Source organism: Peromyscus californicus, unplaced genomic scaffold, assembly GCF_007827085.1.
Source record: "Peromyscus californicus insignis strain IS unplaced genomic scaffold, ASM782708v3 Scaffold_11__1_contigs__length_118956290, whole genome shotgun sequence".
NCBI lineage: Eukaryota > Metazoa > Chordata > Mammalia > Rodentia > Cricetidae > Peromyscus > Peromyscus californicus.
In genome coordinates this window covers 40249494-40276646 of record NW_026294402.1, presented here as the reverse complement: position 1 = coordinate 40276646, position 27153 = coordinate 40249494, and the positions used below count along the sequence as shown (strand labels likewise).

General features: G+C 42.5%; 1 protein-coding gene across 2 annotated transcripts; it reads left to right on the top strand.

Annotated features, from left to right (window-relative positions):
• Pafah1b2 (platelet activating factor acetylhydrolase 1b catalytic subunit 2) lies at positions 1-27135 on the top strand. 2 transcript variants are annotated; one of them, XM_052759128.1, is made up of 6 exons: positions 1-120; positions 11525-11612; positions 15313-15402; positions 16860-16976; positions 18429-18551; positions 23400-27135. In XM_052759128.1, exons 1-6 carry the CDS (start codon positions 89-91, stop codon positions 23676-23678), a joined length of 729 nt encoding a protein of 242 aa, XP_052615088.1. In that variant the 5' UTR covers positions 1-88; the 3' UTR covers positions 23679-27135. The 2 variants fall into 2 exon arrangements, with proteins under 2 accessions (XP_052615088.1, XP_052615097.1); XM_052759137.1 differs by lacking the exon at positions 1-120 and adding an exon at positions 414-763.
• The last annotated feature ends 18 nt before the right edge of the window (positions 27136-27153 follow it).

The window sequence follows — 27153 nt, the reverse complement described above, 5'->3', positions numbered from 1 at the left end:
GATGACACAATCTCCTGCCCCTCCTCTTGGCGCTGACCGGTCCCGCACTCATCCAGCGGTTAGCCTCTCATCTCAATATTGACTCTGTATGCACTCCTCTAAACTGGATGGATCCTTAAGGTAAAGACTTGGGGGCTCTGTCATCCTGAGGGATATCACCTTAGAGGCGGTGACCCACAATTTCAAATTTCATCACAGAAATAGAAATTCTGTTCGTAAATGTAAGGGACTGCTTCTTTTCCCTTCGGGCCTTTTTCTCCCCATTTTCTGCAATCTGGTCTGTCCCGTGGGTGGAGGAAACCAGATTGGATGGCTGAGAAGGGAATGGCGTCAGCGTGAGGTAATGCTACCCAGTCCCTAAGGCCATCTCGGGATGATTTCCATCATCCTATCACGACAGGAAGCCAGTTACAGGAACGACAGAGCCTCCAGTCGCGCTCAAGTCGCGGGGAGGAAAAGAGAACCAAGTCGGTAAATTGGCACGGACGGTCGGTCGGGCACCTGCGCGCGAAGCGGAGAGCGCCGACTGAGAGGGAAAGCGAGCCGCGTCAGCTCGGCCGTGGTCCCCGTAGTACGGGGCGGGACTTCCGGAAGCCATTTGCCTGAGTGGCAGGGGGACCGGAAGTGGAGGCGCTGCTGCTTGGTGCTGGGGCCCGAGGAGGGGACGCGCGCCGGAACGGGGCCGCCGGGACCAAGGGAGCGACAGACGCGCAACCCGCCGACGCCGCAGCCGCTGGGGGGCCCGTACGGACCCTCTGCCTCTGTGAGTGCATCGTGGGGACCGCGGAGCTGGGGCTTCGGCGTCGCGGGTGGGACGCGCGAGCGAGATGGTATTGTGAGGCCCGGCGCCCCTCCCCCAGCCGCCCCTCCCCGTCCGCGCCCCGCGCCGTCGGCCCGCAGGCCCTCGGGGGCCCGGCGCGGTCTCTCCTGCCCTCCGGCGCCCGGGTCCCGCCCTGGCTGGCGGGTGAGCGGCCCGCGGGTCCCCTGGGCCGGCCTCCTGCCTCCTGCCTCCTGCCTCCTGCCTCCTGCCTCCTGCCTCAGCTGTTGCCTTTTCCCTCCATCTCCGGGGTGGGACCTCTAGGCCCAAGCCTGTGACTCGGTTGTGTGCTTTTTTTTTTTTTTTTTTTTTTTAACGGATCACGCTCTTTTCCCTTTTCGTCGGAAACTGTCTCCCCCATTAGAAACTTCTCTGTTGCCTCGCTAAAACATCCCAAAGACCCGTGTCAGGACTCTGAAAGGATTGTTAGAAGGCTATCCTTAAGAGTCACCCCCATTCCCTTCGAAGAGCCGAGAGGCCGGTGATGTGCCTGATGGCCTACCAGCTAAGCAAATCTGGTCAGTGGAGAGGTTTCTTGGTGGTGTCCCCACCCCACCCCCGGGGTCCGTGTCCATTTAGCGGGTCAGAGCCGCTGGGCTACAGGTTTGAGGGACTCGAGGCAGAGTGACTCATTATTCTGCTTTCCATAGCTCCCAGGCCGATGTTGCCTTTCACCGTTTGTATACGGACTTGAGGAGAACCCAAAGCTTTAAAGCTTTGGCGTCTTTGACGAGCGTGGCTATGGACAAAGGAAAGAGCACCTGGACGCTAGGAGCCGGTCCTAGAGCGGCATTTTCTACAGCTTTAAGTTGAGTGGAGAGAGTGGGCCAGGGAAAAAAAGATGTGGAGAAAGAGGAAAGAGAAAATGCAGGCTTAGCTTTGCCTTGGATGGGTCTTTAGGCTCCTTCCCTGGGCACATTGTTCAGACTTAAAGGTTGCCTCCTTGTGGGATAGTAGGGGAGGGAATCATTGTGCATTAATTTGTTGGCATGGGCACTTGATGATAAATTATGGATGTGCTGGATCCTGGGGGCCCGCCCACCAGAGACTGAGGAAGGGTATTCTGATGAGGCTTGCCTTCCTCTTCAGAATAACCCTGCCAACTCTCTGAAGCAAATGAAATCCTCAGGCCTTAATGGAAGCACTCTAAATCTTTTCATTCTCATTTCAAAGGTCTCTGTTAGCGTCACGGTTCCCACACACCAGATCCAGTTGAGCTTGAGAATTGGTCATTGTTTTGTTGGGACTGGCCTCCACACCTTGCATGCCTGGTGCTGTGTTGTTGTGGTCTAAGTTAAGTTCAGAAGACAGAAAGTTTAGGATTAGGATTGCTTCCTCTTCCCAGAGAATTTTGAAGGACCACTAAAGTTCCTCTGCAAATTAGTTTTTCATGGAAATTTACAAAACTGCCCACCTTCTACTTCCCTCATGCTGGTTTTTCCATAAGCCTGCTGTTTGTTGGGTAAAGAGACTTAGGAATCAGTAAGGTGAGATAGGAGGTGTTGGTTTTTGGTTTTTGTGCTACTAGGAATTGAACACTGCCACTGGGAAATGGAGTTACAGACAGAGCTGCCCTGTGGTTGCTGGGAATCAAACCTGGGACCCCTGGAAGAGCAGTAAGTGCTCTTAACTACTGAGCCATCTCTCTAGTCCCTTCCCCCTCTCTCTTTTGTTTGTTTTTTGAAACAGGGTTTCTCGGTGTAACTCTGCCTGTCCTGGATCTCGCTCTGTAGCCCAGGCTGGCCTCCAGCTCCCAGAGATCCGCCTGCCTCCGCCTCCCGAGCACTGGGTGTGCACCACTCTTCTGAGGGCGGCTGTGATGGGCAATTACCTTCTACCTGGCTCAGGAATCCCTGCAATTGAGATTTTTTTCAGCTTCCATAAGTTGCTCTTTGGATGACTCCTGATTCATTCTTCATTCATTTTAAAATTTTCTGTATTTTTTAAATCTTTATTTCATGTGTATGAATATGTTGCCTGTGTGTATGTATGTACTGCATCATATGTATGCAGTGCCAACAGAGGCCAGAAGAAGGTGCCAGATCCCTTGAAACTAGAGTCACAGATGGTTGTGAATCACCATGTGGGTGCTGAGAGTTGAACCCTAGTCCTCTGCAAGAGCAGGCGATGCTCTTAACCACTGAGTCATCTCCTGTCCCCCCAGCTTTTTCATGTTTAAAAATTGTGTGTATGTGTGTGTAGGTCAGAGAACAGCTTGAAGTCAGGTCTCTTCTTGCACCACGGGGGTCCTGGAGTCAAACTCGTTGTTGGCCTTGAATCTGGCACTCAGCCCATTTATTCTTGAACAAAGTATGTTGTTTTATACAAATATAGGTTGCATGATAAATTTTACTTCACCAAGCTGTTTATTTTTTTCTTTTATCACTCAAAACCCTGAACAAAGCACTTCCATCTGAACCCCAAATCTTACATTCTGTTTGAGGGTCTCCTTGTGCAGCCCCAGCAGTACCTGTGTCTGCCTTCCAGATCATAGGTGTGCAATATGATATACCCAGTCATAAGTTCCGTTTGTTTTTTTTCCCCAAGGCAAAATGAAGGGGCATGGGAGAAGAAAGTGAGGAACAAAATTTGCTTGCCTAAACTTAAAAGGCTATTAAAACTGGGAGAGGATTGAAAACCATTCCAAACTAGATAATCCCTTAAACATGAATACAAAGGCAAAGCACCTGAGTGCAATTACTTTGTGCTTCCAAAGACACTTGGATCCTGTATTCTTTTGCCAAATCAAACATCTTACAATACAAAGTAACTTCCCACTATTTCACAGAAGTCTGCAGTTTGGTAACATTTTTTAAAACCCAGAAATGGAAAACTGAGCCATAAACTCCTGCCATCTCCTCTTCATAGGTCAGACCAGATAAAACAATCAAGAGGTCTAGCCAAGCCAGGCATGGTGGCAAATGCTTTTAATTTCAGCAGAAGCAGGTGGATCTCTGAGTTTGAGGCCAGCCTGGTCTACAGAGCAGTCCCAGGACAGCCAGGGTCAAACAGAGAAAACCTGTCTCAAAAACCCAAAGTTTAGGCATTTGGAAGTCAGATAGTGTAAACTGTTGTGTTTGTTAAAACAAAAAAAGTACAGAATGAGGCTGGCAAGATGGCGTGTACACACACACACACACACACACACACACACACCCCACACACCAATTAAATGTGATTTTTTTTTTCTTTTTAAATTTGAAAAGGAGTGATGGGCCTTAGTTTGTTCAACAGGAATAGATAAGGGCTGGAACTAAAGCTCAGTAGCAGAGTGCTCACCCAATGTGAGGTTCTGGGTTCAATCCCCAGTGCCGCAAAATAGAACAAGCCCACCATCCCACAGACAGCAGTAATAAGCTGAACAACATTCCTAATCCAGAAATCTGGAGTGCTCCAAGTCTGGGTTTTATTTTTATTTTATTTTTTGAGAAAATCCCTGGTAGCACAAGTGGTAAATCCCATATCTGACTTCATGTGATGGATCACAGTGAAACATTAGGCACACTAGCGGTATTGTATGAAGTTATCTTCACGCTGTCTGTAAGGTGTACCTGAAATATAAGTGAACTTGGAACCTGATGTTTAGATATGGATCCCATTCTCAAGGTATCTCATGTATATGCAAATATGTCCCCACCCCCCAAATGCAATTCTGAATATCTCAGAGATCTACAACTCTACAACCTGTATATGATTTCTGTTTCAAGTCCTACCTTTCCTACTTAACAGTTTTGCAATAGAACAGATTCCTTAAATATTTCTTTCTGACCTTTTAATTTTTTTTTGAGACATGGTCTCTCCAGGTAGCCCTGGCTATCCTGGAACTTGCTATGTAGACCAAGGTGTGATCCTTGAACTCACAGACCCACCTGCCTCTATTTCTCAAGTGCTGGGATTAAAGACTATATACTCATAGCACAGGGTTGTGTAGCTAGTAAGTTCTTTTTTTTTTTTTTTTTTTTTTTTTTTCTCGAGACAGGGTTTCTCTGTGTAGCTTTGCTCCTATCCTGGAATTTACTCTATAGCCGGGGCAGGCCTCAAACTCACAGAGATCCTCTTGGCTCTGCCTCCCGAGTGCTGGGACCAAAGGCGTGCGCCGCTGCCGCTGCCGCCACCACCGCCGCCCCCACCGCCGCCCCCACCTAACTGCTAGTAAGTTCTTAATAAGTGTTAATTTTAAATTGTTTTAGATAGTAGTTTACCTATTGAGTGAGTTCAGAAAACCTATTTCTAAATTAAACTGTAGACTCAAGAAGGTGTTAAAGTTTATACGGGCTTGTGGTGTCGAGAGTAGGTTGTGACCTGATCCATTAGATGAGTCTTTGGAACTTTAAAAAAAAAAAAAAAACCAGAATTTATTTCTTAAGCCAAAAAAAAGGAGAAAAAAAATAGCTTGCTATAGTGATGCACACCTACAGTCTCCACACTTGGGAAGATTAGGCAGTGAGACAGGATAGTGAGTTTGAGGCTAACCTGGATTACATGGCAAGACCTTGTCTCAAAACCCATAAAACTTGATTAATTAATGTACATGTCAACAGTAATTCACATATTTAATTCATACACAGATGTGTGTTTGGCTGCTTCTTAAAATATCCTGATGTGTTCCAGTGTATTTGAACTTTACCAGTCTTTATTAATGTGTTTTAATTAGTTTTTTCCTGTTGCATATCTTTATATCTCCATTAAGAGAAGTGTACTTTGTGGGACAGAACATCTCAGTTTGTTCTCATATTTCATTAGGTCTCTTTGAAAAGCATAGTTAGTGAATGAAAAATATATGTTGTTACATGTATTTCTGTTTTGAGATGGGAGTCTGTGTAGCCCAGGCTGCTCTCAAACTTGCATCATGCTTCTTGCCCCCTGCCTTCTTGAGTGCTTGGGATTATAGGTATGAGCCACCACACCCCTAGGATGGTGCTTCTTATTTATATTTTATGTGTGCATTTGTGTTTATGTGTGATGTGAATGTACTGTTTGTCTGTGGCAACGTAGGCGTGTACATGCCACAGTTCCTGTGGAGGTCTGAGGACAACCTTTCAAAGCTAATCATAGCCTTTTTACTTTGAGGCAGCATCTCTTTCGTGCTGCATAAACCCTGGAGATTTTCCTGTTTCTACCTCCATCTCCCCATAAAGATATGCTGGGATTACCAACACTTTCGTTGATCTCAGATTGTTAGGCTTTCATGGCAGGTACTTTTACCCACTGACCCATCCCCAGCCCAAACTGATACCTTTTTTTCTTTTTTTAAAGACATTAATCCTTTTGACAATTTTATACGTATATAATACATTCTAGTTATACTCATTCCCCTAGAAGTCTACTTTTTAATTATCTCCTCCCCCTACACACACACACACACACACACACACACACACACACACACACACACACACAGAGTTTCTCTGTGTAGTCCAGGCTCTCCTGGAGCTAGCTCTTATAGACCAGGCTGGCTTCAGACACAGAGATCTGCCTGCTTCTGCCTCAAGTGCTGAGATTAAAGGCATTTGGGGTTAACTAAAAATTTTTTTAACTAAAATTTTTATTATGCATCATAGCAACTTTACCTGAATAACTGAACTTTATTTTAATATGTGATTGTTTTCAATTGTCTTCTTACTGTTGATAACTTATAAATTATTATTTTAATCAAAATTATAATAATAATCTATTATTTCATCAAAAGAGTTGGCAAAGAGCATCATTACCAATCACATATATACAGTAGTCCAGTTCTGTGTGTTTCTGAATGGGTGTTTAAAGACAATTCTGAACTATGATTTAGTCTTAGATAAAGAATTAAAAAGTGGGGTTGGGCTGGTGGTGGTGGTGGTGGTGGTGGTGGTGGTGGTGGTGGTGGTGGTGGTGGTGCACGCCTTTGATCCTAGCACTCAGGAGGCAGAGCCAGGCGGATCTCTGTAAGTTCGAGACCATCCTGGGCTACAGAACGAGATCCAGGAAAGGTACAAAGCGATACAGAGAAACCCTGTCTTGAAAAACAAAAAAAGAAAAAAACAAACAAAGTGGGGCTGGAGGGACAGCTCAGCAGTTAAGAGGACTGCCTGCTCTTCCAGAGGTCACACACATGGTGGCTTACAACCATTTATAGTGGGATCTGATGCCCTCTTCTGACATAAAGACGATAGAGTACTCATATGCATAAAATAAATAAACTTTAAAAAATAATTAAAAAGTAAGCCGGGCGGTGGTGGCGCACGCCTTTAATCCCAGCACTCGGGAGGCAGAGCCAGGCGGATCTCTGTGAGTTCGAGGCCAGCCTGGGCTACCAAGTGAGTTCCAGGACAGGCGCAAAGCTACACAGAGAAACCCTGTCTCGAAAAAAAAAAAAAAAAAACAACAACAACAAAAAAAAAGCCGGGCGGTGGTGGTGCACGCCTTTAATCCCAGCACTCGGGAGGCAGAGCCAGGCGGATCTCTGTGAGTTCGAGGCCAGCCTGGTCTCCAAAGCGAGTTCCAGGACAGGCGCAAAGCTACACAGAGAAACCCTGTCTCGAAAAAAAAAACAAAAAACAAACAAACAAAAAAAAAAAACAAAAAAAATAAATAAATAATTAAAAAGTAATATTCACTAGCTGGTGGCACACACCTTTCTTTAATCCCAGCACTGGAGAGGCAGAGGAAGGTGGATCTCTGAGTTTGAGGCCAGCCTACTCTACGTAGTTCCAGGACAGCAAGAGCTATATAGTAAGACACTATCTCCAAAAATACAAAAAAAAAAAAAAAAAAAAAACCAAACCTAACATTAGTTCTAACTTGCTGATGTATCTGCCATGCTGGATTTTGTTTGTTTGTTTGTTTGATTTATTTATTTATTATGTATACAGTGTTCTGTTTGCATGTATCCCTACAGGCCAGAAGATGGAGTCAGATCTCATTACAGATGGTTGTGAGCCACCATGTGGTCGCTGGGAATTGAACTCAGAACCTCTGGAAGAACAGCCACTGCTCTTAACCTCTGAGCCATCTCTCCAGGCCTGTTTTTTGTTTTTTTGATTCAGGGTTTCTCTGTGTAACTTTGGTGCCTATCCTGGATCTCGCTCTGTAGACTAAGCTGGCCTCAAACTCACAGAGATCCGCCTAGCTCTGCCTCCCGAGTGCTGGGATCAAAGGCGTGTGTGACCACCGCCCAGCCATGCTGGTTTTTAAGAGCATCTGAACTTATAGATCAACTATAAAATGTAAGATTTATTAAATACCCTTTATTTGATAAACATAACATAAACCCCACTAAAGCTGGACGGTGGTGACTCAGTGCCTTTAATCCCAGCACTTGGGAGGCAGAAGAAGATGGATCTCTGTGAGTTAAAGGACAGCCTGGTCTACAAAGTGAGTTCCAGGACAAGCCAGGGTTACACAGAGAAACCCTGTCTAGGAAAAAAAAAAAATACCTGCCACACAGAACAACAACAAAAAACAACTGGCAGTGGTACACCTCTTTAATCCCAGCACTTGGACGGCAGAAGCAGGCAGATCTCTGTGAGTTCAAGGCCAGCCTGGTCTCCAAAGGGAGATCCAGGACAGCCAAGGCTGTTACACAGAGAAAAACAAAACAAAACCCCAATACTAAAATGCCTTTCAGTAGTAAAAGGCAACATCCTTTGACATAGGGAATTCAATAAATTGACATAAAAATAGCATAGACAGTTGCATCCTTGTGTGTAACCATTGCCTTTAACAGGCCAGTGAAGACAAATTGAAACACAGGTAAAACTTCCACTTGGTTCTGAGACAGTTTCCCCAGTGACTGCTAATCTTTGGTGGGGGTTTTTTGTGTGTTTGTTTTTTTGAGACAGGATCTCACTTGGTAGCCTGGAACTCACTATATAGTCCAGGTGGCCTCAGACTCGAAGAGATTCCTTCCCTCTACCTCCCAAATGCTGGAAGCTACTATGTTAGGCTTAACCTTTGTTTTTGAGAAAGGATCTCTTGTATCCCAGGCTAACCTTGAATTCATATGTAGCTACAGTTGACCTTAAATTTCTGGTCTTCCTGCGACTTCCTGAGTGCTAGATTTATGGGCATGCACCTGTTTGATAAGATTTAGTATGATGCTAGGAATTGAACTCAGGGCTTTAGGCATGGGTAGGCAAGCATACTACTTAACCAGGTGTTCCTCAGTTAATATTCACCACTGACACCCCCTTTTGAGACAGGGTCTCAGTATGTAACCCTGGCTAGCCTGGAGCTTAAGTATAGACCAAGCTGTCCTCAAACTCACAGAGTACACCGCCTCTGTCTCCTGAATTCTGGGATTAAAGGAATGAGTCACTACACCTTGAGTGTTGTTACTTGGTTATTGTTCATGATTTCTAGGAGACAATATATGGTCTCTTGCCAACCTGCAGTTCCAAATTAGGCTAAACTAGCCATTATACTGGCCATGAGCCCCAGTACCTGCCTGTCTCCACCTCCCCAGAGCTAGGATTATTAGCATACACTGTCACACCTGGATTTCTTTTTTTAACAAGAATGCTGGGGGTTGAATGTGAGCACCCATATCCTCCCTGGTTTTGTCTTATTAGTACTTTAATTACTGTATAGTAACTGTGATGCTTTAGTAGCTAGTGGATTCTAATTACTGCTGTAGTCTTGTTTAGTTAAAATATTTTATGTGTATGGGTATTTTGCCTGCATATATATCTGTGTATCATGTTCATTCTTGGTACCCAAGAAGGCCAGAAATGAGTGTTGGATACCCAGGAACTAGAGTTACAGAAAGCTGCTGTGTAGGTGCTGGGAATTGAAACAGGGTCTTCAGCCAGTGCTCTTAACCTCTGAGTCATCTCTCTAGCCTATGTAATTTTAAATTATTTTATTTGCCTATTTATTTATTTATTGAGACAAGATCTCTCTACATCTCTACATAGCAGTGGCTGCCTGGAACTTGCTATGTAGACTTGGTTAGCCTTGAACCCGCCTTGATCTGCCTGCCTCTACCTCTAGAGTGCTGAGATTAAAGGCTTGTGCCACAATACCTGACTCTAATTTTCTTAAGCATTCATATATATGATATATGTGTGAATGCCAGTGCCACTGTGTGTGTGTAAGCACACGTGCACGCGTACGCGAAAGCAAGAGTGTGTGTTAGTAGGCAGGCAGGCAGATTGGAACACGGTTTTACAAAGTTGGTTCTCCCTTTCCACCACGTGAATTCTAGAGATTCCAGGTTACCAGGCTTTTGCTCTCTGAGCCATTTGACTGGCTCCTGTAGTCAATCTTTTTGTCTGCTTCTGTTTGTTTACCATGTGGGTGCCTGTGGAGGCTAGCAGAGATTGTCATAACCCTTGGAGTTACACATAGTTATGAGCCACTCCACATGGGTGTTAGAATCCAAATTGAAGTCCTCTGCAAGAACAGCAATTGTTCTTTACCACTGAGCCAACTCTCAGTCTCCCATAGTCATTCTTTAGTGTGTAATTCTAGCAGCCTAAAAGGCCATAATGTAGATTTCATTGTTCTATAAGTGTCTAATTTTTAAGCAATATGGTGCTTGCTACAACCTGTTATCATGAAAACTAACATAGGATGGGTGTGTCAGGTAAAGTGTATATTTGGAACAGAGTTTGTACCTTTTTGTCAGGGTGGGGTTTGAGACAAGGTTTCTCCATGTAGCTCTGGCTGGCTGTCCTGGAACTCACTCTATAGACTAGGTTGGCCTTGAACTCACAGAGATCTGTTTACCTCTGCCTCCAGAGTGCTAGGATTAAAGGCATGGGCCACCACTGCCCTTCCAGTTTGTTCATTTAATCTTAGTTACAGAGGAGTGATGGGGTTAATGTTTTAGATGTGGTGCTCCCTTCATAAGTGATATGAAATTATCTTAAGTCAGTGATAATATTTTGTAGACTTAAGCAGTCATGTCCTCGAACTCATCTCTGCTGAAAATCAACCCTAATTTAGTTCCTAAGCTAAACCCGTAATAAAATAAATATTATTTTAACCTGAGAGTAGGGGCTGGAAAGATGGCTCAGTGCTAAGAACACTGGCTGCTTTTCCAGAGGACCCAATTAAATAGCCATCACCCACATGGCACTTAACAATCTTCTGTAACTCCAATTTCAGGGGATCTGAACCCCCTCTTCCGGCTTTAGTGGGTACTACACACATGTGATGCACAAACATACATACATCTATACATAAACAAAAATAAATCTTTTTGGTTTTTCGAGACAGGGTTTCTCTGTGTAGCTTTGCACCTTTCCTGGAACTCACTTGGTAGTCCAGGCTGGCCTCGAACTCACAGAGATCTGCCTGGCTCTGCCTCCCGAGTGCTGGGATTAAAGGCGTGCGCCACCACCGCCCAGCTAAATCTTTTTAAAAATAAAGCAGGATGGTGGTGCAACATGTCTTTAATCCTATCACTTGGGAGGCAGAGGCAGGCAGATCTCTGCGATTTTGAGGCCAGCCTGGTCTATTCTACAGAGTGAGTTCCAGGACATCCAGGGCTACCCAAAGAAACCTTGTCTTGAAAAACCAAAATAAATAAGTAGTAACTGGGCTAGTAGTGCACACCTTTAATTCCAGTATTCAGGAGGCAGAGGCAGCCAGATCACTGTGAGTTCAAGGCCAGTCTGGTCTACATAGTTCTAGGACAGCCTAGAGACCCTGTCTCAAAAAACCTGACAGTATTTAGTATTTAATGTTCTTGTTAATAAATAAAACATGACAGACATTTCTCTTCAGGTGTAGAATGAGCCAAGGAGATTCCAACCCAGCAGCTATTCCACATGCAGCGGAAGATATTCAAGGAGATGACAGGTGGATGTCTCAGGTAAAGGGTGGTGCATATGCATTACTTGCGTGGATAGATCACTTTGTTTTGTGTGTATGCAAGTATATGTGTGTGCGTGCACAAGCTAGCATGTGTTTGCACGCATGTGATGGCCAGAGATCTGGTGTTTTCCTCAATTGATTGTTCTCTACCTTACTTTTGAAACAGTGTCTCTCACTGAACCTGGAGCTCACTAATTTGGCATGACTGGCTGGTCAGCATACTTCAGGGATCCTCCCGTCCCTTCCCTTGTTTCCCCACTGCTAGGGGGCCAGGGTTTAGTTGGTTGGTTGGTTGGTTGGTTTTAGATTTCTTTTTTTTTTTTGGTTTTTTGAGACAAGGTTTCTCTGTGTAGCTTTGCACCTTTCCTGGAACTCACTTTGTAGACCAGGCTAGCCTCGAACTCAAAGAGATCCACCTGCCTCTGCCTCCCAAGTGCTGGGATTAAAGATGTGTACCACCACTGCCCGGCTAGATTTCATTTTTTTCCTTTATATGTACATATCTGGGTGTGGGTGCCCGAACGTGCCAGGACTACCAAGAGTTTTTTTGTTTTGTTTTCAAGACAAGGTTTTTCTGTTTAGCACTGGCTGTCCTGGAACTTGCTCTTTAAACCAGGATGGCTTTCAACTCAGAGAGATCCTCCTTCTTCTGCCTCCTGAATGCTGGGGTGAAAGATGTGTGCCACAGGGTTGGAGAAATGGCTCAGTGGTTAAGAGTACTGGCTGCTCTTCCAGAGGACCCAAGTTCCAATTCCCAGCACCCACATGACAGCTCAACTCATAACTGCCTTTATCTTCAGTTTCTGGGGATCTGACACTTTCACACAGACATATATATAGGCAAAACACGAATGCACATGAAATAAATTATTTTTGAAAAAGATGTGTGCCACCACCACCATTTCTTTCTTTTTTCTTTTTTAATTTTGTTTTTGAGACAGGTCTTTTAATAATCCTGCTTCCGCCTCCCACATGCTGAGATTACAGTCATAAAATGCTCACTAGGTAAATACTCTACCAACTGAGATCCCCATCCCTGATTCTAGGGTTTAGGGAAAAGGAATAATCTGTAGACCTGTCCCTGAAACTAGATTAGAAACTGTTGCCTAGCCAGATGGTGGTGAGTTCAAGACCAGCCTTCTCTATGTAGTGAGTTCCAGGACAACCAGAGCTACATAGTGTAAGACCCTGTCTCAAACAACATCAGAAGTTTCTTTTTTTCTTCTTCTTCTTCTTCTTTTTTTTTAATGGTTTTTCAAGACAGAGTTTCACTGTGTAGCCCTGGCTGTCCTGGAACTCCATTTGTAGACCAGGCTAGCCTCGAACTCACAGAAATCCACCTGCCTCTGTCTCCCGAGTGCTGGGACTAAAGATGTGCCCCAACACAGCCCGGCAAAAAAAGTTTCTTAACCAGATATGCTAGGTAGCACATGCCTAGCATCTAAACTCAGGAGTTAAAGCCCAACCTGGGCTACATATTTAGACCCTGACTTTAAACAAACAAAACAAAAGCCAATGAGCAGGGCTGGGTGTGTGGTTCAGTGACAGACTTAGCTGGGACTTAGCTGGGCCCTGTGGTGCACACCTCTAGTTCTGGTTATTTAGTAGACTGAGGCAGAAAGATCACTTGAGACCCAGAGTTTGAAGTCAGCTTAGGCAACTTAATTGAAAGGAGGGGAAGGGAGAGTGAGTCAGGCATGCTACTACTGGGTTACTACTGCTTTTAAACTTGGATTAGACTGAAAAGGATTGAGTGCTGATCTACTGACAGTTTAACATTTGGATGTTATAGCTGTGTTCAAAATGTATATTCTATCTAAAAGCTAGGCATCTACTTCAAGAGGAAGCTGAGAAGAAAAAAAAAGACTTGGGTTTTAATTAGATCTTGGTTCAAAAATAAATGTAATACTTTTAAAAAAGAGTCTGTAAAGCCTGAACATGGATTGGATGTTAGATGTTAATGGGCTGTTTTTTATTTTCTTAGTATGGTTTCATAAAAGAACATTCTAGGGGCTGGAGAGATGGCTCAGCAGTTAAGAACACTAGCTGCTCTTCCAAAGGTCCTGAGTTCAATTCCCAGCAACCACATGGTGGCTCACAACCATCTGTAACGAGATCTGGTGCCCTCTTCCGGCCTGCAGGCATACATGCAGACAGAACACTGTATACACAATAAATAAAATTTTTAAAAAAAAAGTAACATTCTAACTTGTGTTTGCTGAAGTACTTGAGTCATGGGTAGTAGAGAGATGGTTCAGCAGTTAAGAACATTTGCTACATAATTATGAAGAGCAGAGTTCAGATCCAGCACCCACATTGGGTGGTTCACGGAACACTTGAATCTCCAGCTTCAATGGATAGGATGCCTTCTTGTGGCTTTCTCAGTCACCCTCATACACTCACATGCATATGCAGGCCTACGTAAAGTAAAAGTTTAAAAGAAAAAAATTAAAAGAATGGTTTAGTTCACACCTATTTTCCCAGCACACTTGGGAGGTAGAGGCAGAAGGATACATGAGTTCAAGGCTAGCCTAGGGTGTTTGAGACAGTTTAAAAAAAAACAAAAAACAAAAAACGAAAAAAAAAGCTAGAGGTGGCACACACATTAACTACCAACACTCAGGTAGAGGCAGGTGGATCTCTTGAGTTTGAGACCATTTTGGTCTGTATATCAAGTTATAGGCCAGCCAGGACTGTATAGTGAGATTTCGTCTCAAAAACACAACAAAACTCAAATAGTTTTTTTGTTTGTTTGTTTTTGTTTTTGTTTTTGTTTTTCGAGGCAGGGTTTCTCTGTGTAGCTTTGCACCTTTCCTGGAACTCACTTGGTAGTCCAGGCTGGCCTCGAACTCACAGAGATCCTCCTGGCTCTGCCTCCCGAGTGCTGGGATTAAAGGCGTGCGCCACCACCGCCCGGCAAAACTCAAATAGTTTAACAATTCGTAGCTGTACAAAGAGATAAAGCAAATCTAGAAACTGTTGTAATAGGTTTGCGTTGGTGTGGTTGCACAGGTCTATAAGGCAGCACAGAGACACAGGGAGGAGGAGGAGGATTGCTGCACAGTTTGAGGTTAGCCTGGTCTATGTAACAAGTTTCCGGTGAGACCCTGTCCTGAAAGGTTTCTCTTTGTTTTAAATTTTGTGTGTGTGTGTGTGTGTGATCGTGTCTGTCTGTCTGTGTGTGTCTCTGGGTCAGAGGGCAACTTACAAGAGTTGGTTCTCTCCTGCCATTTGAGTTCCAGGGTTCAAACAGGTTTGCCTGTAAGGGCCTTTACCTACTACTGAGTCATCTTGATGGCCCCAAAAATGCCTTTTTATTTTTTTTCCTAATTTAAGGGAAAGGTAGAGGTTTTTTGTTTGTTTAATTATATGAAGCATTTTGATATTCTGGATTTGGTAGAATTGTGATTTTCTTGAATCTAAACCAATAAATAGAATGATCAGTCTGGTAAGGGTAGAAATTAATTTCCAATTAACTATAGAAAAAAAGAATAAGCTTTAGGATAGACTAAAAAGGATGAATAGCTTGGTTGGTTTGCTTGCTTGCTTACCTATTTTATAGTATTGGGGGTGGATCTCTGGGTCTTGCTCATAAAGAATGTTTTACAGTACCTGGTTAGACAACAATTTGTTTTGGCCAACAAATTGCGAAAGGAAAGAAATACCAATTTCTTATTTTTCTTTCTTCTACAAACCAGCATAATAGGTTTGTTCTGGACTGTAAAGACAAAGAGCCGGACGTGCTGTTTGTGGGAGATTCCATGGTACAGTTGATGCAGCAGTATGAGGTAAATCAGAGGGTATTCTTGGCTCCTAATGTATGTCCACTGATAACTTACAAACTTTCTTTCTAAACTGACCTCATAGGCTTAGGATTCAGCGATGCTCTAGCGCCGTCTACAAGGGAAGGCAGATGTACCTAGTGGGATTCTTGGTATAGTGTTATTTGTAACTAAACTCCCTTTTTGCTCTTGACTTCCAAGAAGCTTGACGTTTGCTGTATTTGCCTGGTGGTGATGTCTGATTCTTACTTCTGTTTGCTTTGTCCTGCTCATAATTCTCACTTATTTGTGTTCTACCACTTTCTGATGTTTTTTGTGTGTGTGTGTTGGGGGTGGGGGGCAGGGAGTAGAGATCAAGTTTCTCTGTATAGCCCTGGCTGTCCTGGAACTCACTCTGTAGACCAGGTTAGCTTCAAACTTCAAGATCTGCTTGTCTATGCCTCCTGAGTGCTAAGATTAAAGGAGTGTACTACCACTGCCCTGCAACTTACTGTATAATTTTGTAATGGGCTTTTCCGAATCTTTTTAGGCTTGGGCATTCTTCCAAAGGAAACTTAAAAGAAAATATAGCTTTGTTTCTTTTTGGTTCCAATACTCTTAAGTTTCTTCAACTTGTATTTCTTCTTCTTTTTTTTTTTTTTTTTTTTGAGACAAGGTTTCTTTATAGAACAGTTATATAACAGTCTTGCCTGTCCTGGAACTCTCTGTAGTCCAGGCTGGCCTCAAACTCATAGAAATCGGAGTGCTGGGATTAAAGGCGTGTGCCACTACCTCCTGGCTTCACTTCATTTTTTTTTTTTTTTTGGTTTTTCGAGACAGGGTTTCTCTGTAGTTTTGCGCCTTTCCTGGAACTCACTTTGTAGACCAGGCTGGCCTCGAACTCACAGAGATCCGCCTGCCTCTGCCTCCCGAGTGCTGGGATTAAAGGCGTGCGCCACCACCGCCCGGCTTTCACTTCATTTTTTAAAAAATAGTTGAATTCATGAAAAAGTGTTTATTGAGTTGACAGCTTGATTTAGGGTGTTGCTTTCTCAATGGGCATACAATGTGCTGTGCAGGTTCTTGAGCTGAGACTCAGTGCTTCATTAAGAACTGAGTCACTGCACGCTAGCATCTCAAAGCCCTTTAAGTGAGTGGCATATTGTTTTCAGTGCTAACATTTGAATAAGGAACATGGAAGGTTAGCATGTCGAAGATTAGTGGCGGTGGTAGTACACACCTTGAATCCCAGCACTAGGGAGGCAGAGACAGACAGATCTCTGAGTTTGAGGCTAACCTGGTCTAGAGTGAGTCCTAGGACAGCCAGGGCTGCACAGAGAAACCCTGTCCCAAAAAGTAACAACAAAAGTGTGGAAGGTTTATTAGTTTTAGATGTATTAAATCACGTTGCAATTGAAGAACTTTTATTTCCAGTGATTTTTTTTTTTTTTTTAGTTTAACTATATCAAGTTTTTTGTCTTTAGATATGGAGAGAGCTGTTTTCCCCACTTCATGCACTTAATTTTGGAATTGGGGGAGATACAACACGACATGTTTTATGGAGACTAAAGAATGGAGAACTGGAGAACATTAAACCTAAGGTGAGGAAACATACTTTTCAAAGAGTATGATTAATCTTGAGTCTTTCAAATATGGTTGTTTGAAGTTGTGAAAAATTTTTTCTTGAAAGGCCTGTTTTATGCATGCTCTTTGCTTCATGCTTGTTTATGGGAAACATCATTGCTTAGGAAACATACTGAGGCACTGACTTAAAAAGGACTCAGTCTGTTGTTTGGCTGAGTTGTATTGTGATTGTTATAACTCTTCAATTGTAGGAATCAAATTGATGCTCAGTAGAATGTGGAATGTGTGGGCCTGGGCAATACGGTGGGAAGCAGAGCCATGACTCACTTCAGGAAATTCTTAGCATATAAACAGATATATAGCCAAGTTCTCTGAGTGCTTCTGAAAATGTTTAGGACAAATGTGAACAAATGAATCTGTAATGCCTTGTCACATTATAAACATCTGCACTTGGTGCACTGCATATAATTTTTTCAACCCCTAAAGAGAAAGAAAAGAGGAAACAAAGGAGGAAACCAACTAATGAAAGTTGGTTTCACTGGGCATAGTGGTGCATGCCTTTTAAATACAAGTGGAGAAACCATGTTTAAAACACAGCCTCCATGCCAGTGACTTCTTTCTTGAGTGCACCTGTGTATTTATAGACTTTGCACTCCTGGGTGCTCCTGCTACTGCATAGTGTATTTCTAACCAGGGAAAATCTTACTGTGTGTGAAGCAGTTCCTTAAATCCCACTTTAGTACATCTGTCTGCCAGGAATGTTTCATTTTTATTCAGTTGAGTTCATTGTTCTTTTCTGTGTAGCTAATGAATTGTGAGAGTAATTCTTTCTTGTTTCTTCCTGGTATAATTTTGGCACTTAAATATTAAATTCTCGTTAATTTATCTTAAAACATAATATTAGGCATAAGTCACTGTTTGGGGGGGAGGAATTTGATTACATTTATTTCATGTGTATGCATTATGTGCTGCAGTGCATGTGTAAAAGTCGGAGGGCACCTTGTAGAAATGGATTTTCTATATCTACCACATGGGCTTGGAACTTGAACTCAGATTGAAGGTTTGGCAACCATGAAGCCATTTCACTTTCAGTTTCAGCTTCCCAAACTGAAGTGACCCAACATCATCTGAGAAGCTCATTCTTCTTTTGATTTTTTTAAAGTTTTTATTACAGTTTTTATTTATTTTGCTTGTGTCTTCACGTGCACACATGTGAGTGAGCATACTGTGGCACCGTGGAGGTCAGAGGACATTTGTGGGAGTCAGTTCCTTCTTTGCAACTTGTGGGTCCAAGGGATCGAACTTAGGTCATTAGGCTTCTTGGCAAATCCCTTTACCTGTTGAGCCTTCTCACCTGTTCCCGATTCTCTTGATTTTTTTTTTTTAAGTAAGCTTTTCATTTAAATGTTTTATGTTCTTTTATTTCTTGGTCTTTATCGTCTCCCTTCTTTTTTCTTCCCTCATTATAGGTCATTGTTGTCTGGGTAGGAACAAACAACCATGAAAACACAGCAGAAGAAGTAGCAGGTGGAATTGAGGCTATTGTACAACTTATAAATACAAGGCAGCCACAGGCCAAAGTCATTGTGCTGGTAAGTAGTCTTTCTGGGTGGAGATTTTTATATCTTTAGATCCACTGAGAATCTTTTCAAACATGGTATCTCATCAATACAGAGTCTGTAAGTGGGAGCAGTTTCTGATGGTTGTTGTAAGGACAGGATGGTTAGGAGGAAAGGTCATGGAGGGAGGTATTTGCTATTACTAGTAGTTCGGGTTTTATCTTGTAGGTGCTGAAAAGTCAGATCTTTTTTGACTGGTGTGTGTCTGAAGCCAACCTATAAGAATTAGTTTTCACCTGGCAGTGGTGGCACACGCCGTTAATCCCAGCACTCGGGAAGCAGAGCCAGGCGGATCTTTGTGAGTTCGAGGCCAGCCTGGACTACAGAGTGAGTTCCAGGAGAGGCACAAAGCTACACAAAGAAACCCTGTCTCGAAAAACCAAAAAAAAAAAGAATTAGTTTTCACCGAGTGGGTGATGGTGGCAAACACCTTTAATCCCAGCACTCGGAAGTCAGGAGCAAACAGATCTCTGTGAGTTTGAGGCCAGCCTGGTCTATAGAGCGAGTTCTAGGACATCCAGGCCACATAGAGAAATCCTATCTTAAAAAAAACACCACCAACAACAAAAGAAATAGTTCTCTTCTACTACTATGTAGGTGCCAGGGATCAAACTCAGGTCATTAGGTTTTGTGACAGCTTTTACCTGGTGAGTTACCTTGCCAGCTCCGGATCTTAGTTTTTATTTCATGGCATTTAATTGTTGGTATAGCTGTTGCACTCTATGCCTTATTCCATACTGGTATGTTGTGACTGAGCTCTGAAAAAGCTTCATGGGGATGTTAATGTATGAACAGTTCAGGGTGAATTCTCCATAAATATTCTTTGTTTTAAAGTAGATATTAAGGAGCTGAGGACATATAACTCAATGGTAGAGCAATTGCATAGTATGTGTGTGACCCTGGATTTGATCCCTAGCATCAAATTTATATATAAAAAATAAACCAAATTTGATAAAGGTATTGATTATGGTCTTATCAATAATACTGAAACATTAGATGTAACCTAAATGATGAATCTGATAGGGGAGTGATCCCAGAGTTTTTTAATACATTAGCACAGATCATATTACAACTGTGAGTGGGTGTGAAAAAGACCATGATGTTTTGAAGTGGAAAAACCTATGGTTACTTAAACATACACACACATATTTGGATACACACACACACACACACACACACACACACACACACACACACTACTATTTGGAAAGTCTAAAAGAAACAGAATTAGAACAGTTTTTAGAAGTTTAAAGGGATTAAATTATCTCTGTGTATGCATACATGTATGTGTCTACATGTGTGAATGCCATGAAGCACATGTTGCAAAACAACTTCAGATGTTGGTCTTTGCCTTCTACCTAGTTTGAAACAACATCTCTTGTTCCACAATGTATATTCCAGGGTAGCTGGCCCACAAACTTCCAGGAATCCTCCTGTCCCTACCTCCTGCCTCAGAACAGCAGTTCAGGGATTGGGATAACTGCTGTGCCTTGCTTTCCTTGGATTCTGGGGAACTTAGGTTCTTGTGCATGGGCAGCAAGAACTTTACCCATTGAGCCATCTTTGTGGCTAGGAGTTTAATGTCTTATTTTAGCAATGATTTCAAATCAAAGGGGAAAAAATGAACCAGAATACCTTGGTACTTTGATTAAGGAAAATGTTATGCAAATACATAAACTTTTTCTCACTTTTTTTTTTATAATTATTTTGTGTGTGTCGTACAAATTTGTGCCATGGTATGTATATGAAGGTCAAAAGACAACTTAAGAGAGTTGATTTTTCTTATACCACCTGGTTTCTGAGGATTGAGGTTAGATCCACAGGTTTATTGGCAATGACTTTTCTCATCGAGCCATCTCAGTAGCTATTTTTTCCTCATTCTTGTTTGTAAATCCTAGTAGATATGTTGCCCCGATCGTGAGAAATAGTCATGCTGCTGTTTTTTATGACTTGAGAGTTAGAACAAGTGTTTATTGGTCCCTGGTCATCTTTCCTGGTTATTCCTTCTATCTCAACCAGACTTTGTTAGCATTGTTAACATGTGAAATATTAGGTACAGAGTCTTCAACTTTTTTTAGACAGAGTATTCTGTAGCCAAGGCTGGCATCAGACTGAATGTGTAGCTGAAGATATTTAACTTCTACTCTTTAGCCCCCAACTGTGAGGATTACAGGCATGTGCCAGCCATCTCTCCTAGTCCCTGAGTTTGCACTTAACAGTAATAAGCTCAGCCTTAGGACTGACTTCATCATTTGAAGTGTTTTAGCATAGCGAGTATAGAGGGAGATGAACCAGTGTAACAATCTGAGAATTCTCTGTGGCTTTGGGGGAGCTATAAAATCATAAGTAAATTGGCAACCAAAGCCCCAACACATTACTGAAAGAACTAGAGTAAATATGTACAAGTGTATGCTTTGAATATATGTTTATTTTTTGTAAAATAAAACTCACTGTAAGGCTGAGCAGTAGTGGTGCACAACTTTAATCCCAGCACTAGGGAGGCAAAGGCAGCTGGATCTTTGAGTTTGAGGCCAGCCTGGTCTACAGAGCTGGACAGTTCAGGACAGCCAGGGATACCCAGAGAAACCCTGTTCCGAAAAAAGCCAAAACCAACCAAACAAACCAATAAAAAACTCACAGTAAGGGCTGGCACTGTAATTCATGGTGGAGCTCTTGCTTTACATTCATGAGGCCCTTGGATTAATCCCCAGTACTACCAGTAATAACAAGTAAGTAAAGTAAAGGACACACAATAAATCTGTTCTTGAAATACAACATCTTACATACTCTGTAGGAGAAATTGGGAACAAAATATTTACCTGAATAGCAGTTACGTTTCCTTGTGTGCCATTACTAGGCATTGGCCAGCTACAAGGATGGCAGTGTCTGGCAGTATTTCTGTAATGGAACCAGCTGATTATTTGTTGAACACGACTGCTAGTTTGCATTGATAAAATCTTGCTCTTGCTGGGCGGTGGTGGCACACGCCTTTAATCTCAGCACTTGGGAGGCAGAGGCAGGTGGATTTCTGTGAGTTCAAGGCCAGCCTGGACTACAAAGTGAGTTCCAGGAAAGACGCAAAAGCTACACAGAGAAACCCTGTCTTGAAAAACCAAAAAGAAAAAAAAAAAATCTTGCTGTTGACATGTAATATTTCTCTTTACCATAGTAGGAAGACAGCATTGATTTATCTGAAAATTGTATTAGATCATTGATATACAAGTTAAAATTAATTTAGGATATATTTATCTTACTAGGTATGTAATTTATGTGTTTCATTAAGACAGCTTTGATTCCAGTTCTCTTTCTTTTTCTTTTTTTTTTTTTTTAGATTTATTTATTATGTATAGTGTTCTGCCTGCATGTGTCCCTGCAGGCCAGAAGAGGGTACCAAGTCTCATTACAGATGGTTGTGAGCCACCATGTGGTTGCTGGGAATTGAACTCAGGACCTCTGGAAGAGCAGGCGGTGCTCTTAACCACTGAGCCATCTCTCCAGCCCCCCAATTCTCTTTCTTATAATATGTTATAGTGTAGCTTTCTTTGGCATTGATAGGTTTGTCTAAGCTACATTCTCCTGACAAGGTATATGGAGAAAGAATTGAAGGGAGGACATACTGGCTTTGGGAGAACCAGTGGGAGATGTTTTAGTAATTGGGATGAATAGCATTAAGTTCCTAAGCAAAAGTAATGTATATTATTGTGGTGAAGAAAAAGAAGATGGAGACTGCGGATGTGACTCGGTTGATACAGTGCTTGCTGGGCATGCAGTGAAGCCCTGGGTTCCATTCCTGGTACCACATAAACCAGATGTACTGGTATATACCTGTAATCCTTAGCCATGTGGTAGTTTCAGGCCAGCCTGGGATTCATGAGATCCTGTCTCAGAAAACAAAGATTGATTAGAAAAATATATAGAATGTAAGCATTTAATGATTCCATGATAAATAAGGAATATGAGGTGAGAGACTTGGGATGTTGGAATGACAGTTGATACAATGGACAAGGAGCACAGTTTAAAGAGAAGGTGATATACTGCTGTTGGACATGCTATGGGGACTTCAGGAACATTTCGTCTGTAGGTGGAAGTTCAGTGGAATTCTGAAGCTCTAAAAAAGATCTTGGCTAAGGTGTTCAGAGTGGCAGGCTGGAGAGATGGCTTAGTGGTTAAGAGCACTTGCTGTTCTTCAGAGGACCTTGGTTTAACTCCCAGTACCCACATGATGACTCATAACCATCTGTAACTTCAGTTCCAGGGCATCTGATACGCTTTTCTGTCCTCTTTGGGTACCAGGTACAGATATGGTACATAGACATATATGGAGGCGAAACACTCATACACATAAAATAATTTTAAAATGTTCAGAACGAAGAATAGTGGGGTCCTAAAGATATCAGCAGTCAGCAACAGGATGAGGAAGACACTCAAGAACAAACAGGTCAGCTTTAGATAAAACTACCATAGTCAGGGCTAGAGAGATGGCTTCCATGAATGACTAAGAACACTGACTGCTCTTCCAGAGGACCTAGGTTCAATACCCAGCACACACATGGCAGCTCACACCTGTCTGTAATTCCAGTTCCAGGGCTTCTGACATCTTCACACAGACATACATACAGGCAAAACACCAATGAACATAAAATAAAAATAAATTATATTTAAAAAGATAAAAAAAACAAAAAACCAAACTCCCATAGTCTGGTATTTTAGAAGCCAGAGTGTGCCAGATGGAACAGATATTCCAGGAATACTGGAAGTCATAAGTAAGTAAAGAAAAACAAATAGCTCTCTCTGTTAATGCTCTTCTGTGCTCTGCCCCAGGGTCTGTTACCTCGAGGTGAGAAGCCCAACCCTTTAAGACAAAAGAATGCCAAGGTGAACCAGCTTCTCAAGGTTTCCCTGCCGAAGCTTGCCAATGTGCAGCTCCTGGATACAGATGGGGGCTTCGTGCACTCGGACGGTGCCATCTCCTGCCACGACATGTTCGATTTTCTTCATCTCACGGGAGGGGGCTATGCAAAGATCTGCAAACCCCTCCATGAACTGATCATGCAGTTGCTGGAGGAGACACCGGAGGAGAAGCAAACCACCATTGCTTGACTGGCCATCAGTGTTAGCAGCATCCCAGCTTCCTCAGATCAGTTACACCACTGGCACTACAGAATCCTTTCTTAAGGCACTTTGCATTGTACAATGTTCCTGGATGCTTGTATCTAATGTTTGAAGGGGAGGAGGAGGGATTGAAACTGGTCCTGTATATAAAAGTTGGTTTGGCACAGGAGAAAACTTAGTCCAGGAAAATTCATTTGAAACCAGAGGGGACTTTTTAGTTGTATATGACACCTTTGTCGAATCATCACTGTTTCTCCTAGGACAACATGAAGCACGAGTACAACATGAAGATTCTTTTCTTGGCCTTTTTTCTATGGATTATGTCTTCTGTGATAATTATCACATCTACTTGGCTTTAAACTTATTTTTGGTCCAGTTGTAAGGTTCATGAGTTAGTGTGTTGTGTTGTTTTGTTTGATTCATGTATCCTCAGTATTTTTATATAACATATAGCATCAGATTAAACATGCTTGTCACTCAAATACGGAAGATGCTATAGTTACAAGTGAGTCTGTTCCTCTCAATCTAGCAGTGAAAACAAGTTCTGGGGACTGTGGGGTATTATTTGTATGCTGCTGAATATCATGTCTATAATAGACCCATGCATGCAGCCTTTCCTCTGCTTCCTTTTCATCTCTTTGCAGATGGGTTATTTCCATTGCAAGCTTTTAACTCATTTTTGATCTAGGAGTTGCATTGCTGTCAGGATGATCTTACTGATGTATAACTCATTCTGTGTGGTGTTCTGTGATGTAGGGTCTGTGTGGTGTTACTCACCCAGAGTTCTGGTTGTCACCCCCTCCTCCCCAACCTGTTATGGTTTGCTTTGTTTTGAGCATTTGTGGTAGGGGTCAGAATTGTTTCCCATTCCATAATGCCTGATGTTATTTTAAGTTTTATATTATCTTAAGGTGTATATGTTTGTTTTCATTTTATATATATATAAAGATATATATATATATATATATATATATATATATATTTTACAGTACTGGAATCAAACCCAGGGCCTAGCACAAACTAAGCAAGTGCTCTGCCACTGAAGTAATCCCTAGTCTTGTTTGTTTTTTTTAATTGGTTTAATTCTTAATTCTATCAGTTAAAAAAATTTGGCTGTTTAAATGGGAAACAAGCTGCTCTTCATAATAGATGTGCTGTCTTTTTTGGTTTTTTTTTGAAGGCAGAGTTTCTCTGTATAGTCCTGGCTGTCCTGGAACTCTCTGTTTACCAGGCTGTCCTCAAACTCAGAGATCAGCCTGCCTCTGCTTCCCCAATGCTAGGATCAAAGGCATGCCCCACCATGTCCCACTTTGGATGTGCTAGCTTTATTCCACCATTTTAGTAAAGATGAACTAGGTTCATTTTTTAATTTTTGAGACAAGGTCTCACTGTGTAGTTCTGGGTAGCCTGGAACTTGCTATGTAGACCAGACTGACCTTGAACTCCTGAGATCTGCCTGCCCCTGCCTCCTGAGGACTGAGATTAAAGGCATACACCACCATGCAGGTGGCTCATTTAACTTTCAAGGTTCCTTATGTAATGTGTGTTCATCGAGATTTCAAGAGAGCTCTTTACAGTCCTACTGGTTTGCTCTCGAGCTACACAAACTGCCACTTGAGAGAACAGTAGATTTTTGGTTGTCCAGTATGCCTATGGACCCTGTACAAACTGGATCTACAAACATTTTAAACTGGACCAGACTGGGGATTGAAGTAACCCATTAAATGTGCTCTGCCATGATTCTACTTAATGGTTACATTCAGTAGCTACAATCTAGGCTTTATGTTCTGCTTTCAACGCAGATATCAGGGCTGGTTTGTGCTGAGACCTGCACCTGACTGAGAAGGATTAGAAGTTGGGATGGCGTTTTTTCCTGGTGAGCCTCTTTGTAGGAGTTTATTTTAATGCATAGTCTTGTGAATATATCATGTCTTCATTAGCAACAGGAAAATACACATGGTGTTTACTAAAATTGTTTACTACATTCAAATTCCCTTTTATTTTTTTAGTAGCCCAAGCTCTTGAGTTTTTCAAGACATTGTTTTCTGAACTGAGGTATAATTTTAGGAAGGAGATCTAATTAAGCCAGAATTTTGTGTGTAAAAAGAACATTTTCTATCCTGATGTTTCTGTGTTCCTCGGGGAGAGTAGGAGTATGGTCCAAATGAATCCATTAGGTCACTCCTGCAGCATGCGCTTGTAGTTTCTTTCTTGACCAAGGATGAACTAGTCCTATGAGCTGGCCTTCAGCTCCTGCATATGTGTATAAACCTCAGATGTTACTACATTTTATATCTACCAGAGCTATTCAAGCAATAGTATTTGAACCACTAGCCTTTTAAATAAAACTCTGCCCTATTGCTAACGTGCAGCTACCGAGTCCACTGTCATTTCTTGCCAGGTTTATTTGTGCTGTTTTAGGGCAACAGTGTTTATTGCTTTTTCTTTGGTTTACATCCCAGATTGCTTAGTCTTTGTAATTTTTTTTTTTTTTAAAGATGTGAACTGAATGCAGTGTCCACATGAAATGTCCTAGTTTGTCATTGTGATTAAGGGACCAGGTAGCTACCAAGGTAGCACAGATAATACTTTGTTCTCTCTTTTTGGTAGGTGGGCTGGTGGTTTTCTTAGGCAGAGTCTACATGTACCCTGGCTGCCCTAGAATGTATGGTGATCCTCCTGTCTCTCTGTCTCTCCAGCCCTGGATTACAGGCCTCTTCCATCATTCCTGGCTTGTTCTCTTCCTTTCCCAACATTTTTCTTCCCTTTGAGACAGCCTGGCTTTCAACTTACCACGTAGCTGTGGATGCCCTTGAACTCAGTCTTTCTGCAAGCTCTACCGTCCAGGTGCTAGGGGTCGTGTCTCTAATGTGGTGGGTTGGAGATGCCCTGCCACAGGCATCATCTATTGCAAGTGGCTTGGCTGCCCTTGTGTTGTAGATTACGTTGGCAGTGCTCTGGCCACAATGTCAGGGCTGGTAGGATTGTTGAGGACCTTTGTCTAATCCTGAGTCTTCTGTCAAAATTCTTCACCCAGCAAAGTAAGTTTTGAGTAGCTCATGCCCTATCCTTGAGAATTGTAACTCTCATTGTTAAAAAAGTCCCAAATTTCTGTTTGCGTTTTTCAACCTAACCACTTACAGTTGTATGCTAATGCCTGAAACCTGTTTGTGCTGAGGTGTGTGACCAGTGCCAGTTTTAAATTTATTACAGTGGTGAGGAAAGTAGACACAGAAGGGAGCATGGCAGCTCCTGACCCTTGAGTGGTGTGGGTGGGAGCAGAGTTGGGGCTTGCCTGTAATCTTCCTCTCCAGGACCACTGCAGCAGGCTGACTGAACCTCCCCAGGGAAGCTTGTGACTGTGTTTTGGTAAAGGCTTCTTGACTAGAATCCATTCTGTTCAGTGCTTATTTCATATAAAAGTCAACATTTCACTGCGAACTTACTGATGTCTTCCTGTCTC

Bases quoted from the DNA above. Each gene is read 5' to 3' on its own strand.
- Pafah1b2 (XM_052759128.1), top strand. From the start codon at position 89: ATGCACTCCTCTAAACTGGATGGATCCTTAAG. The intron at 121-11,524 runs GTAAAGACTTGG...ATTTCTCTTCAG, and splicing joins AAACTGGATGGATCCTTAAG to GTGTAGAATGAGCCAAGGAG. The intron at 18,552-23,399 runs GTAAGTAGTCTT...GCTCTGCCCCAG, and splicing joins AGGCCAAAGTCATTGTGCTG to GGTCTGTTACCTCGAGGTGA.